The sequence below is a fragment of the Euprymna scolopes genome, chromosome 30 (assembly GCF_053919585.1).
Source record: "Euprymna scolopes isolate OS-2025 chromosome 30, ASM5391958v1, whole genome shotgun sequence".
NCBI classification, from domain to species: domain Eukaryota; kingdom Metazoa; phylum Mollusca; class Cephalopoda; order Sepiida; family Sepiolidae; genus Euprymna; species Euprymna scolopes.
Genome location: NC_136511.1, coordinates 56,889,970 through 56,904,536, shown reverse-complemented (window position 1 = coordinate 56,904,536; position 14,567 = coordinate 56,889,970). Strand labels below are relative to the sequence as shown.

Below are 14,567 nucleotides of genomic sequence, written 5' to 3'. Positions count from 1 at the left end.
AACAAGATGTAAAAGCTCAATAAAACCGAAAGGAAATAGAGCTTATAATATGAACAAATGATTAATAAAACATATTGAAAAACATCTTGAAAAAGAGTTAAAAACATATTTAATTTTAAAAAGGAAGCACAAGATAAGTGGATAGTCCTTAATCCACGGAGTTTCGAAGAAATACTCTCCTTCTCATCAGAGGGCAGGAATTAACAAAATGCGGGATCGGATATATATATATATATATATATATATATATATATATATATATATATATATATATATATAACTAGACTTTTAGTTAAAAACGAGCAAAAGTTATAGACCCTTGATTTAGATTCAGTGCTTTATGTCAAACTGATAATTAATTTTGTGCTCATTTTTGCATCAAATACTAATTCCTAACTTTACATCGAACAGACATTACGATACTTAGTTCGCTGCACTGTATCACAATAAAAGTCCATACAATATTTCAGCCAGATCAGCTTAGTAGTTTCTGAGAGAACTTCTAGACTAAATGTGCTATTATGATCGCTAATCTTTAATAATTCTTATTAATTCCTAACTCTGTATCGATCAGATACTATAATATTTAGTTCGCTGCACCTTATCATAGCAAACACCTATACAAAATTTCAGCTAGATTGTCCAGTAGTTTCCGAGAAAAACTAGAACGGATAGACTAAGAGAAATATAATGTAGAAAAATGTTGTCCATTTTTAATTGTTTTATCTGGTTTATCTGTATTTAATCGCTTTTATTTGCCTGTGGTAAACCAGAAGAATCCCTGACTTAAAGTCTGTTGCAAAGGGCGTTCCCATTAGTTTTTGTCTGCTCCATGGTAAATTAAGACTGTTTAGTTCATTTGATGCCAAAAACACAGTACTAACGAGTCAGAGTCAGCAGTAATCCAGGCTAAAAGACATTAAAAAATAAGGATAGTGTAGGTAACTGGATTGTCAGATGGATGATATAGAATATTATAAGAGGATTGAAAATGATAAATAGCGTGAAAAAAGTTTGATAACTTATAAGGAAAGTTTATGACATGTATTTATTGATACTGGATTTGAAGACGACCATGTTGTAGTTCATAGGGAAGCAATCCTGTTGTAATGTGTTTCATAAATGGAAAGTGCTTGGAAAGAAACTGTTCACAGAAATTCTATCTGACGCTAGGCACGTGGAGGCAAAAAAAGGAAAGTTCTTTCCATTTGTGGTATTAAAACCTATATTTACATTGATAATTTCCATAGAAAAAGAGGAACATAAACAGATTTTATAACAAATAAATGTTTAAGAAAGTGGAATTCTTATCTGAAACCTAAATTGGCAGAACATGCAAAGAAATAGCTGAGAATAACAACAACAACAATAACAAAAAGAAGATATTTTTAAAGATTTTTGAAGCGTATTATTCCAAGCAATGAAAAAGGACCCTTAATCTATTCTAGAAAGTAAGGGATTTGGAAAGAAACGGCGCTTTTAAGACAGCAAAGAAATGTATAAAGACAAATAAATACAATGGAAGCATTGCATTGCATTGTATTGTATTGTATTGCATTGTATTGTATTGCATTGTATTGCATTGCATTGCATTGTATTGTATTGCATTGCATTGTATTGCATTGTATTGTATTGTATTGTATTGCATTGCATTGTATTGCATTGTATTGTATTGCATTGTATTGCATTGCATTGCATTGCATTGTATTGTATTGCATTGCATTGTATTGCATTGCATTGTATTGTATTGTATTGCATTGCATTGTATTGTATTGCATTGTATTGCATTGTGTTGTATTTCATTGTATTGCATTGCATTGCATTGTATTGTATTGCATTGTATTGCATTGTATTGTATTGCATTGCATTGTATTGCATTGCATTGTATTGTATTGCATTGCGTTGTATTGCATTTCATTGTATTGCATTACATTGCATTGTATTGTATTGCATTGTATTGTATTGTATTGCATTGTATTTTATTGCATTGTATTGCATTGTATTGTATTGCATTGCATTGTATTGCACTGTATTGTATTGCATTGTATTGTATTGTATTGCATTGTATTGCATTGCATTATATTGTATTGTATTGTATTGCATTGCATTGTATTGTATTGTATTGCATTATATTGCATTGTATTGTATTGCATTGTATTGTATTGTATTCATTGCATTGTATTGCATTTCATTGTAATGTATTACATTGCATTGTATTTTATTGCATTGTATTGTATTGTATTGCATTGTATTGTATCGTATTATATTGCATTGCATTGTATTGTATTGCATTGCATTGTATTGCATTGTATTGCATTGTATTGTATTGCATTGCATTGTATTGTATTGTATTATATTGCATTGTATTGTATTGCATTGCATTGTATTGTATTGTATTGCATTGTATTGTATTTCAGTGTATTGCATTGTATTGCATTGTATTGTATTGTATTGCATTGCATTTTATTGTATTGTATTGTATTGCATTGTATTGCATTGCATTTTATTACATTGTATTGTATTGCATTGTATTGTATTGTATTGTATTGCATTGTATTGTATTGCATTGCATTGCATTGCTTTGTATTGCATTGTATGGTATTGTATTGCATTGTTATGTATTGCATTGTATGGTATTGCATTGTATTGCATTGTATTGTATTGCATTGCATTGTATTGCATTGTATTGTATTGCATTGTATTGCATTGCATTGTATTGCATTGCATTGCATTAAATTGTATTGTATTGTATTTCAGTGTATTGCATTGCATTGTATTGTATTGTATTGCATTGCATGTTAATGAAAGATTAAAATGGGCGAGAAGAAGAATTGAAATTCAAAAATAATTAAGAAATTCTTAAGAAAGTGCAATTCTTAACCAAAACAATTCAAATTGAAAACATCATAGTAGAACATGCAGATAAGTAAAGTGGTCGAACATAGTTGAGGGCGATCTGAAAGCTCCCTTTTCATTGGATACTACATTGAGGTTTAGAGGAGAGCAACACTCATTTCTCAACATCACTCCACTTACCCTTGATCCTAGCAAACACTATTACCATGATGCCAAATGGACCGATTTAGCCAGTAATAATTAGAAGAAAAAAAAACTCACGAGCAGACAGACAATAAAAGTGAAAATAATGCATGTTATCATTCAAGGTGATGAAAAAGGGCCCCTAATTTATCAAACAAGTTGGAAGGAGAATGTGCTGTTAGGATAGTAAATAAAAGATGCTTGAAGGAAATGGTAAGTAATAAAATGGAGACATTGCATGTGTTAATGAAAGATGAAAATAGATGAGTAAAAAAAAGTTGAAGAACAGAGATAAGGAATTTACATTTACCACTGTATCTAAAACACAAAATAAAAAGATATAAAAAATGTTATTACAAAACATTAAAGCAATAAATAAACTTAATAAGATACAAAATAATAATAAATAATAATAAATAATAATAATAATAAAAAATAATAATAATAATAATAGATAAAAAATAATAATAAAAAAATAATTATAATAAAACATAATAATAGAATAATAATAATAATAATAATAATAATAATAAATAAAAATAATAATAATAATGATAAATAAAAATAATAATAATAATAGTAATAAAATAATAATAATAATAAAAATAATAGTAATAAAATAATAATAATAAAAAAATAATAATGAATAAATAATAATAATAATAAAATAATAATAAAAATAATAATAATAATAATAAAATGACAATGAAAATAATAATAATAAAAAATAATTATAATAATAAATAGTAAATAATAATGATAAATAATAATAATAATAAATAAAAATGGCAATAATAATAATAATAATAATAAATAAAAATAATGATAATAATAATAAAATAATAATAATAAATGAAAATAAAATAATAAATAAATAAAAATAATAATAAAAACATAATAATAATAATAAATAAAAAAAAATAATAATAAATAAAAACAATAATAATAATAAAGTTACATTTAACTTCCAGACAGAGCTAAGGTTCTTTAAAAGTAATATGATATAAAGGGTATCCAAAAAATAATATATACACATATATTCTATCACGGAAAACATTACTCTTATCATATCACATGTGGCAAGCGTATTTTTCTGGCATTTCAAAATAACGCCGCAGCACATAGACTCTTTACTAATTGTTTTTTCTTCAGTTTAGCATCATGGCGAAAAAAAGAAAATGTATAAAATTCTGAGGATGCCGTCTATCGCCGGAATATTAATTTTAAACAAATAAATATTTGTTTATTTTTCATAATATTGCGTTGTAATTTGGCTTATAAACGTATATACATATTTTGCTTAAAAATTTAAACAACGCTTCTATCACGAAAAACACAAATCTGGCTTAATATATACGCAATTTGAACAGGTATAACTCGTTCAATTTACCGATTTCAACTCGCAAACATGTTTGACAGAAGGGTAGAATGATAAAAATACATATTTAAAGTTACTGATGTAATTAATATGAATGCATTCAGGTTCTTTCACACAAGAATATGATTGGCTGATGTAAGCCACAAATACGGACGGGTATAGCAGCCTGAAATAGGTTGTAAGATATGCTGAAAGCCCAAAGATATGATTACAAACAACCGTTCATTAAGGCGACTTACTAGATTGTATTATTCAATTAATGTAGCCAGAACCACTCAGTAAATTCAAACAAGTATATCGCTTTCCAGAACATATCAGATACTGACAAACAAAATTGTTCAGCAGTTTAGGAGAGATGTCGAAAGTCCAAATCTTAAGCATATTACCAGATATGACTGTGGACAACTGTTCATTAAAGCGATTTACTAAATTGTATTACTACATTACTGTAGCCAGGACCACTCAGTAACTTCAAACAAATATATTGCTTTCCGGAACATATCAGCTACTGAGAGTAAAATTGCTCAGGAATAATAGCTTCAATGTGTTTCCTTTGTTGAGTGAATTTCTTAAAGACAAAGTTTAAAGCAGGAGACTTGAAACATCTGCTGAAATATAAGATAGCAAATCAAAAATAATGTGCCCAAATATTGGATGGAAATGATCCTATTAACTTACTTCCCCATGGTTCGTTTTTAATGTGGAGAAAATTCAGCTCTCCCAAAAAGGGGTACTTTTGATAAAAACAAAAATAAAAATTGTCTCAGTCATGAAGGACTTCTCCACTGAGAAAAGGTGAAGTATAGTATCAGAACAGACACTACACTTTGTTCCTAGCCAAAAGGACAAGTTGGAAATGCTGCAAGACGTTTGTAAATTTATTTCTTCATGATCTAAAAAGTACATTGAGCAATAGAGGTTAGGGTTAGGGTTATTAACCTTCAGAAATTACCTCAAATAGCTGTATTAAAGTAAGGAAAAAAAGTCACTTTACTTTGAGAAGGAAATTTGTAATTTTTGAAAGCACAGATTAAAACAAATTTTCTTTATTTAACAAGTACATGGTTTCCTATAAAAGAAAATTTTACGAAACAATGTTGGAAAAACATATCTTCACTTCTACTAATTTAATTCCATATGTTTTTTTTTTTTAATTTACTTGTTATATTATGAACCTTTCTTCTAGAATTCAAATACACAACAACACATTTGGTGTAAGCAACAGTCCGTTTTTATTCCTTGTTGCTTCTCTGTTATGGTGGATAGAGAGAAGAGTGGGAGAGCGACAGAGAGAAGTATATCGTTGTATCTGCTTGGTTGACAAATCAAATCTCCATCTGCCAACCTTTTTCGTGTCACTTTTTCCTGTCAACTTTTAAAAACATCAACATAACCAGATTCCTTTAATTGCTACATTCTTTCTCAAACAATAACAAATTTTGTTTACATTCGTGAAAAATATTGAAACAATTCTGGTTTAGCTGTCATGTTCCCCACATTCCATCCGCAGATGCATGCCACATTTTTTATCCATATAAATGCATATATGTATATACACACATATATACTAGCATGTCAACCCGGCTTAGACCGGGCCCTTTGTGTAACATACTGTCAATATCTTAAAATTTGTATTCTTACTCATTTACTTTTCTAAGGCCTTGAAAATATGGGAAATGTCTTGAAAAGGGCTTGAAAATCGTATTCTTTATATTCAGTAATAATTTTTGTCAGAATATTAAAGATAAAATCAAAATAAATACTATTAAAATAGTTTTTTAAATAGTAAAAATAAAATCGAAATAAGCACATTCTTCTGAAATTGTGTTATATTATTATTTCCGGTGTGGTTGATACAAGAGTTATGGCCCTTTATCACGAAACTACCCAATGTTATCAATATACTTTATGGAACTAGCCAAAATGAAATTCCAAATCAAAATAAATACTATTAAAATATTTTTTTAAATATTAATTAAAATATTATTAGTTTTTGGTTTATTCTATCATTCTTTATATCCAAAATTTTTTCTAAAATAATTGAATTTTATCTGAAATTTTAATTTTGCCTCGAAAAATCTGTGAAAATAGACATTGAAAATCTGTATAAACCCTGGTTATAAGTATTCAAAATGTATACACATCTTTTTGGGATACCCTGTATATCCTGGTTTATTTTAAGTTTTGTTTCTTTATTGGAAAGATGTCGGTCTGAGACTTTTTCATGTCACATACAAAGGGAATAGAAAAATCTTTTAACCTTAACTTTAAAACAGAGCTCCATAAGCAGTTACATCTGTTTATGTACTATTTTCCTTTGTTGTAAGTAGATAGATGTGGCACTGAGTGATCAGTGCCATCGGCCAATCAGAGGTCTTAGGAACACAGGAATTCGCACTTCTACAGAATTGGGGCGAGATTTTGTAGTCAATAAAGGGAGTTTTCGGATTTAAAAAAAAAAACCCAATGGTTTCAACAGATTTTTTTGTCAATTCTAATAAGTTACAATTGTAGCTTCCAAATTATGCAGTCGAAATTACCTGAATATCATTGAATTATTAAACAAAACAACTAAAATCGTGTTAGCATGTTAAAAATTGCCGCCATCTTGTTTAAATCAAAACGGAAAATTACCTCCCTTTTGAACTCTCCTGTGTCTTACGATCGTTTTCATCAAATTCTATTTTATTTTTATTTTTCTGTAACAAATAATTTTCTATCTTATTGATTTCTTGTAGCTTTTGGATATAATCATCTTAAAAATATGAGGAATACGTAGATACCATTGTTTTCATGTGAAATTTAGTATTACGAGTTCCGAAATTTCGTCCCAATAGTGTAGAAGCGCCCAGGAATTTGTTGAACTATTCTTTGCAGCACCTACGCAATCAGGTATTTTTTGTTATTGTATAACTAGTTAGAGTTAAGAGATCATATAATCAAGAGATATGTCAATGATTTTTCCAACTCACAAAAAACATGATAAATCTCCTAAGGTGCATACACCACTTTGTAAAAACTAACGCTCAGCTGCTTTTAATTTCTTTTCAGCACAGTCAAAAAAAAAAAAAAAAAAAAGTATTTCTGTGTAACTTTCAATGTCGTCTGAATTCTATTTAGTCATCTATGGAGTCAGGTGGACTTTCTTTCGCAGTCAGCTTTAATTACCACTCAAATATTCGCCCAGTAAAAAAAATGGTGACCCCCGCCAACCTGAATTGAAATTGGATATTATTATAACTTCTCTTCATTATAGCTATGTACACGTCCAATAGACCCTAATACACAAATTTTTGAAACAAAAATGAATAGTATTGTAGACATAAGTTTAAATATTATATCATGATTTAACTTTTTTTTAAAGTAACATAAAATGGTGTAAAACCATTTTAGGGGGTATTAATTGTACCCAATCTGGGACGGGTAATCTTCTAGTTTCTTTACATATACAACTTACCAAAGCTACTCAGAATTGTTTGGGAATGAGTAAAAACTTCCGTGCACGCTTGCTCTCAGCTAATTCTCTATATTAGGATTTGTATTCTTATTTTCAATTTCTATAAAATTTAATTGATTCAGGGGGAAATAACTAGAATAAAATAATATTTATAGAGTTATTTCCCTTTATCCCGTCAATGAAAGGACAATTTTTTTTCTGATTCTACAGTAAGTAATTTATTTGATTCCTGGTAACCGTAGATGAATGAAATTAAAAAAAAAATCCTTATCAAAACTGTACTGAGGTGATACAGATGCAAAATCTATGTGGGTCTGTTCATATATCTTTGATAGTTTCTGTGTCTGACACAAATATACAAACAACCGCCCTTTAGATAATAGATAATGTGTAATAGACACAATTCTAAACGTTGTCCGTGTTTGAATATTAATTACTTGAGTTGAGAACACATCAGTTGCACTTTTGAAAAGACTCTTGGATATTTCTTCTCACTTTCCTGAGCAGAAAAGCAGGAAATAACACTGTATTATACTGTAATTTAGTCAAACTAAAATACACGAAAACGACATGGATTATTTATATATATATATATATATAAATATATGCATATCTGCACACACACATATATATATATATATATACATATTTTCTTCTTTGTTTCTTGATGATTTACCCTACTGTTGTCTTCCAAGATGACTGTTGATATCCGTGTCCGTCTGAAATGTTGCATACCCCTTAGCTTGCTGTCTGGAATTTCGTCAGAGTCACTAGTGTCAGCACCTGTGGGCTCACCTCTCTCACTGAGACTATGCAGCTTCGTATCTTTGAATGACTGTTTCTTCATCAGCTTTCGTTCGTCCACCAATGGAGACGGGTGTGGGGACAGGGAGCTTGGTCGTATTAGGTAGCTGAAAGTACAAAAAAAAAGATAAATAAATAAAAAGAAGTGAGTAAATATGACGTTAGTAGCTGTAGTATTGGGTTTATGTACGTGTTGAAACGCAGGGTTCAAAGACTAGAGAGGACTCTAAGGGATCTATAGTCTGGGGACCCTGATAAAATTTAAATAATATTAGAGGTATGAGAACAGGGTAAATTAAATAGGGCCCCACTGAATTAATTCCTTTGAAATGATCCTCTAAATGTAGTGAAATAAGTAATGCGTAAAAATGCTTACTATCTTACAAATAAGACAAAAGTGCTCAATATCTTACAAATCAGAAAGTAGAGGAGTTGAACCTGATGACAAAAAATGCAAAGCGATCATGAACATGCCAGATCCAGATGGCTAATGATGAAACATTACAACAACTGCAACAGCAAATCAAGTCAGCATGGCCACAGCATCGAAATAATCTCAACGCCTGTCTTCAACCATATTTTAATTACAGACATGACATGACATACCAGGAAGGACTACTATTAAAGGGTCAACAAATTGTTGTTCCGACTAATATGCGAGCAGAAATGTGCAGGATTTTACATCATGCACATTTTGGTATTGAGAAAACCAAATCTAATGCTAGGCTGTCTCTTTTTTGGCCAAACATGAACAAAAAGATAGAGGACATGATAAAAAATTGCAATTCATATCAACCGACAAAGTTCAGAGCCAGAAATATGGCATGACATTCCTGACCAACCATGGCATAAGGTTGGTACAGACCTCTTCAGGCTGTGGGGGAAAGATTACTTCATGGTAGTGGATTACCACTCAAAATTTTTTGTATTCAGCCATCTCACTGAGACAACCGCATCAACAGTAATAACCTGTACAAAACATATCTTCTCGAGCCATGGTATACCAAACAGGTAATATCCGATAATGGCCCCCAATTTAAGTCTCAACAATACAAGGAATTTGCTACAAGATGGGATTTTTTCCATGTAATTAGCAGTCCAGAATACCCACAATCTAATGATCTAGTCGAGAGAACCATCCAAAAAGTGAAGAAAACACTGCACAAATGTTTCCAGACTGGAGACGATCCATATCTTGCTCTACTAACCTTACGTACAACACCTGGCAAAAATAATTCTCCTTCACCATCAGCTAAACTGATGAACCGCCAACTGAGAACACTTCTTCCAAGCATAAGAAATGATGGTTATGATCTTTGCAGATCATCCCCAACTAACATGCAGAAGGTAAAACAGCATATCAGCAATAAGCATGTGCTGCCTTCACTAAAGATAGGGGATCACATCAGAGTACGTGATGGGAAAACTTGATCCAGGATAGGCAAAGTGATTGAACATTGCTCTCAACGAAGGTCATACTTGGTACTGATGGATAATGGCAGAACTATATGCTGAAACCGTTGAGATCTACTGCTAGTACCTCATTCAAAGGTACCAACAGCACAACCTTACCCTGACACAATATTCAGTTTACCCAAGCAAGTTCATCAACCAAGATCAGGAGCACCAAACCCAGCAACCCCAGAGTTAGGAGTTCGATCAAGGTCAGGACGACCAATACATCAACCCAGATGGATGCAAGATTATATAGGTTAAGTGAACTTGCATTTCAATAGCAAAGGACCTTGGGAGGGGGGATGTTATATATATATATATATATATATATATATATATATATATATATATATACGAAAGACATTTATTGTGGGTTGACAGTTGAGGACACTTCCGGTAGCTGGGGCTTCCGGTAAGATGGCGTTCTGGAAATAAAAGGTGTTTTAAACTACTCGGAGTCAATCTCTTTCCTCATCTCTCTTCCACGGGACATCCTGATCTCTACTCACTCACAATGATATTAAATAAGTATCTGCACGGTAAGACAAACTTACTCACAAATAGATAAACTTTGCTTATATAAATCACATACATAATGATGTATGTATACAGCACCATCATCAATAACATCTTCGGTGTTTCATGATTATGGCAAAATAACATTAAAAAAAAACTTTTTTTTTTTTTTGAAAAGATAGAATTAGAAGTAGTGGATGATATGAAGTCAATGTTTGTTTTACTGTAAAAGAAATCGATATGCTAATTAAAGGTTAAATTTTCCAGGGAGTCTACAGGTACCATTGAAATTCCCTTTCGATTTCATTAGAGATCATTGGGGACAATTATCGATTAGCTCCCTAAAATGACTGAAATATATTAGAACATAAAGAAACGAAATTCATTTTTTTAAATAGATTTTCTTCGTTTAATAAAACAAAAATACAATTAAACAAATAATATCTTAACGGAGAATGTATTTAAAAATGCTTAAACGTTGAAATAATCTTTTTTTATTTGTATTTTTTAATATTCAAAATAATTATGTAAAAATGAATTCGTTTTCATTCGTTGAAACTATGTGGCGTTTTACAGCTGTCTATAAAAAAAAACAAGTATTGTTTTATATAGAAAACACTAACGAAATAGGCGTTTTAATTACTTGATCTCATATTGCAAATGTTATTTTTAACTTTTGTTTCAAAACAAAACCTGTAAACGTAACTATATATATATTTTTTATTACATGGGGGTCACCACTTATCAAGGCCCAGGAGCCACTCGGGGATAAGGGTTATCGTGTATACACTAATCAGTGGGATAGTATCGTAGTAATAGTATTGGGGATTTGATAGGTGTCATTACTTAAGGGGGCGGTTCATTAGGAATTTGTTTGTGTTGGACTTGAAGACATCCAAATTGAAATCGTGGGGGGGGGGGGACCAGGCAAGCGGCAGAGAGTTCCACAGCCGTGCAGTTCGAAGAAAGAAGCTTTGTTCATGGAATCTACGTTTTGATTTAGGCACTAATAAAGAGTGGGGAAAATTATTGACAGTGGTTTCAGCCAGTCGGGTGTTTTTCGTGAAAGATTGGTGGGAGGTGGGCAGAGAATGGAGCTCAGATGAACACTTGCCATGGAAATAACGATAAAACAGAGACAGGCTCGCAACGTCTCTTCTGTGGGAGAGAGGTTGCAGGGAAGAGAAAAGGTCATCCCCCACCAAGCCACGAAGTCTATTTTGTACTCTGTCAAGGCAGGATAGATACTTGGCTTTTATACAGATAGAGAATTGCATCATTAGTGAGGTATCTTCTGGAGCGGTAGAAGGATCCCACTATTTTCCCAGCGACCTTTGCAATTAGTTTTAATCAGCAATATATCCCCACACAAACAACGCCTGGTGAATTCCATTAGTATAAGAAAAATAACACTTTTAATGAATGGTGAAGAAATTTTCAGGAAATATTAACTCTGCAATAATTTTTGTAACTAATTATTTAGGAAAAATAAAACCGTCGGATTACTATAAAATTTTCAGATTTCAAAAAGATTTTTTTTTTAATCAATTGTTTCAAAATAATTAAATAGAAAACAAATTTAGATAGAGATAGAATGAACTGCTGCCATGTCTGCCAAACATTTTTATTTCTTATTTACTTAAAAAAAAAGAATAATAAATAACCCATGCTTACATAATATCATCAAGGACTAATTTGGTATCGTAGCTCGGATTTGTGATGACGTAAGACAAACAATTCTTTTTGTCACTGCAATTGTCTGAAAAAAGAAAGGGAGACAAAGTTCATTAATGCAAAATAGACATGAAATAAGAACCATTTTTCTCATATACATAATTGTAAAGTATAATAATAATTGGTAAACTTGTTGTGGGGCCGAATGTCGGTGGCAATCGACCCTACGACTAAAAGATGACACAGGCAAGAAAAAGATGAAAAAAAAAAAAAAAACGACAATGGCAAAGAAGAGATGACAAACGTAGTAGGTACCGTCGTGAACGAATATAAATCCGTTCAGGTTTATTTTCCGTAAAGAAACTGAATAGTGGTAGGAGGTATTAGGCTGGTGTTTGAACTGGCACAGCTACGAGGTCGTCGCTAGTGGCTACAGAAAGCACGTGATGGCTTGAGAAGCTGGACTGCTGGGAATGGAGCGCTTCGACGGCGAGTGGTCACTGCTGCTACTGGGTTCGGCCATTGTCAGGGAGGTAGCCTAAACCGTTCTGCAGAGACATGACTGCTGCTGCTGATGAGTTGATCTAGCTGCGTCTGACCGCTTGTTGAAAGAAAACCACTGTATTTATACTCGTCCGGTGGACGTAGTTGTAGACATCGTGGCTTTGCAGTGCTGGTCGTCGTTTTTGTTCTTGATTTGTGTTTGTTTTTGTGTCATCTGCTTGAGGTTTATATTCATGTGTCATATCAAATTGAAGCTGGGAAAGTTGTGAATATTATTCTAGCGGGAATTGTACTATTCCAAGTTCCACAGGATAATTATTCATGTCGAAGTACTTGTTGAAGGATCGTTGGCTGTGGTTTTTATGTTTTGAATTGATACCATTTTTTGATGAGCGGTTTCTTTTGGTGGAAACTGTGACAAGATTATAAGTGTAGTGAGATTCCGACTAGTCGCTAATTGATACTCCCTTTCTTTCTCCGCTTCGTTTAGAGTTTTTTCCTCTTCACTTCTAAGTAAGTTTTCACAGGAATGTATTTAACTCAAAGTATTTTTGACCAATTAGAATCGTTCAAACACCTAAAAGCAACAAGTCTTTGTCAAAGTAATAAGTTGACGCGAACTTACAAAACGAGGAAGCAAACCACAAAAAGAAAAAAGAGAAAGAGAGAGAAACGTCTACAGCCATCTACACGAAATAACTTATTAATATCTATCCCTTCTCCCACGTCTTGCAATTAAAGCGATTTGCTTTTTAGCATTCGTTGGAATCAGAATTGCGTCCAAATCTCACTACACAAATCGACTAGCACTATATTAGGTGTATCAGAATTTTTGTAGGAATTTTTGACACCCCTAACACGAAACTGTGAATAAAATATAAAAAACTCGTAATTTCTCTTTTAAAAGTGGGTTGTTTATTTCCTTTATGGATTATACTTCCAAAATAAACTATTAAAGTTGTATAAAAAGTAATAGAAATATTTTTTTTTTTATCACGGCGAGATTGGAACAGTAATGAAATTAATTGAATTTTACGAATTCAGTATTTTTCAATTTTTAAACTTTAAAAATCTATCAAAATTTTTCTATTGATTCTATTTTACGATATTTTCAGGGTCAATGTGAAATTTTATGCTCTTTCCAATAAACCGAATATAATATCTTAGACAAGCGTTTTTTTTTAAATCCACCCCCCCATTTTGAAATGTCTATTAAGAAGTAAATAATTTACTCACAAAAGTTTTATATATCACAAATTGAAAAGAAAAGATCAATAAATAATATATTCAAATTTAAAACAAAAAAGAAGTGTTTTTTTTTTTTTAGAAAATTAACTGTAAAGTCCGAAGTTTAAAACCCTTTAAAAAAAACAAACAAAAAAAACACGTTGTTTTTTTTTTTGTTTTTTTAATGAAACCTTGCTCCTTGCTCCTTTAATTGAAAAAAAATTAGGGTCTGAATTACATTTTTCGAGTAGTTATAAGCTTGGAAAAACAGGGGGTCGAATTAATTCACGCCTCTCCCATTTTGAAATGTTTATTAAAAAGTAAATAATTAATTTACTCACCAAAGTTTATGTATCACAAATTGAAGATAAAAGATCAATAAATAATATATTCAAATTTAAAACAAAAAAAAAGAAATGTATTTAGCAATTTACCTGTAAAGTCCTAAGTTTAAAACTTTTTTTTTTTTTAAATCACATTGTTTTTTTTTAAATGAAACCTTGCTCCTTGCTC

The 14,567-nt window shown here is 31.3% G+C and overlaps 1 protein-coding gene across 3 annotated transcripts in view; it reads right to left on the bottom strand.

Annotated features, from left to right (window-relative positions):
• LOC145254815 (potassium channel subfamily T member 2-like) overlaps nucleotides 1-14,567 on the bottom strand; it is a 534,670-nt gene that overhangs the window by 37,955 nt on the left and 482,148 nt on the right. For 2 of the 3 annotated variants that reach the window (XM_080113638.1, XM_080113636.1), the window contains 2 exons: nucleotides 12,324-12,408; nucleotides 8,551-8,785 (listed from right to left, as the gene is read on the bottom strand). In XM_080113638.1, the coding sequence (XP_079969764.1) occupies nucleotides 8,551-8,785; nucleotides 12,324-12,408 (320 nt within the window). The remainder of the gene's footprint in view (nucleotides 1-8,550; nucleotides 8,786-12,323; nucleotides 12,409-14,567) is intronic. The other variant, XM_080113639.1, reaches the window with a different exon arrangement.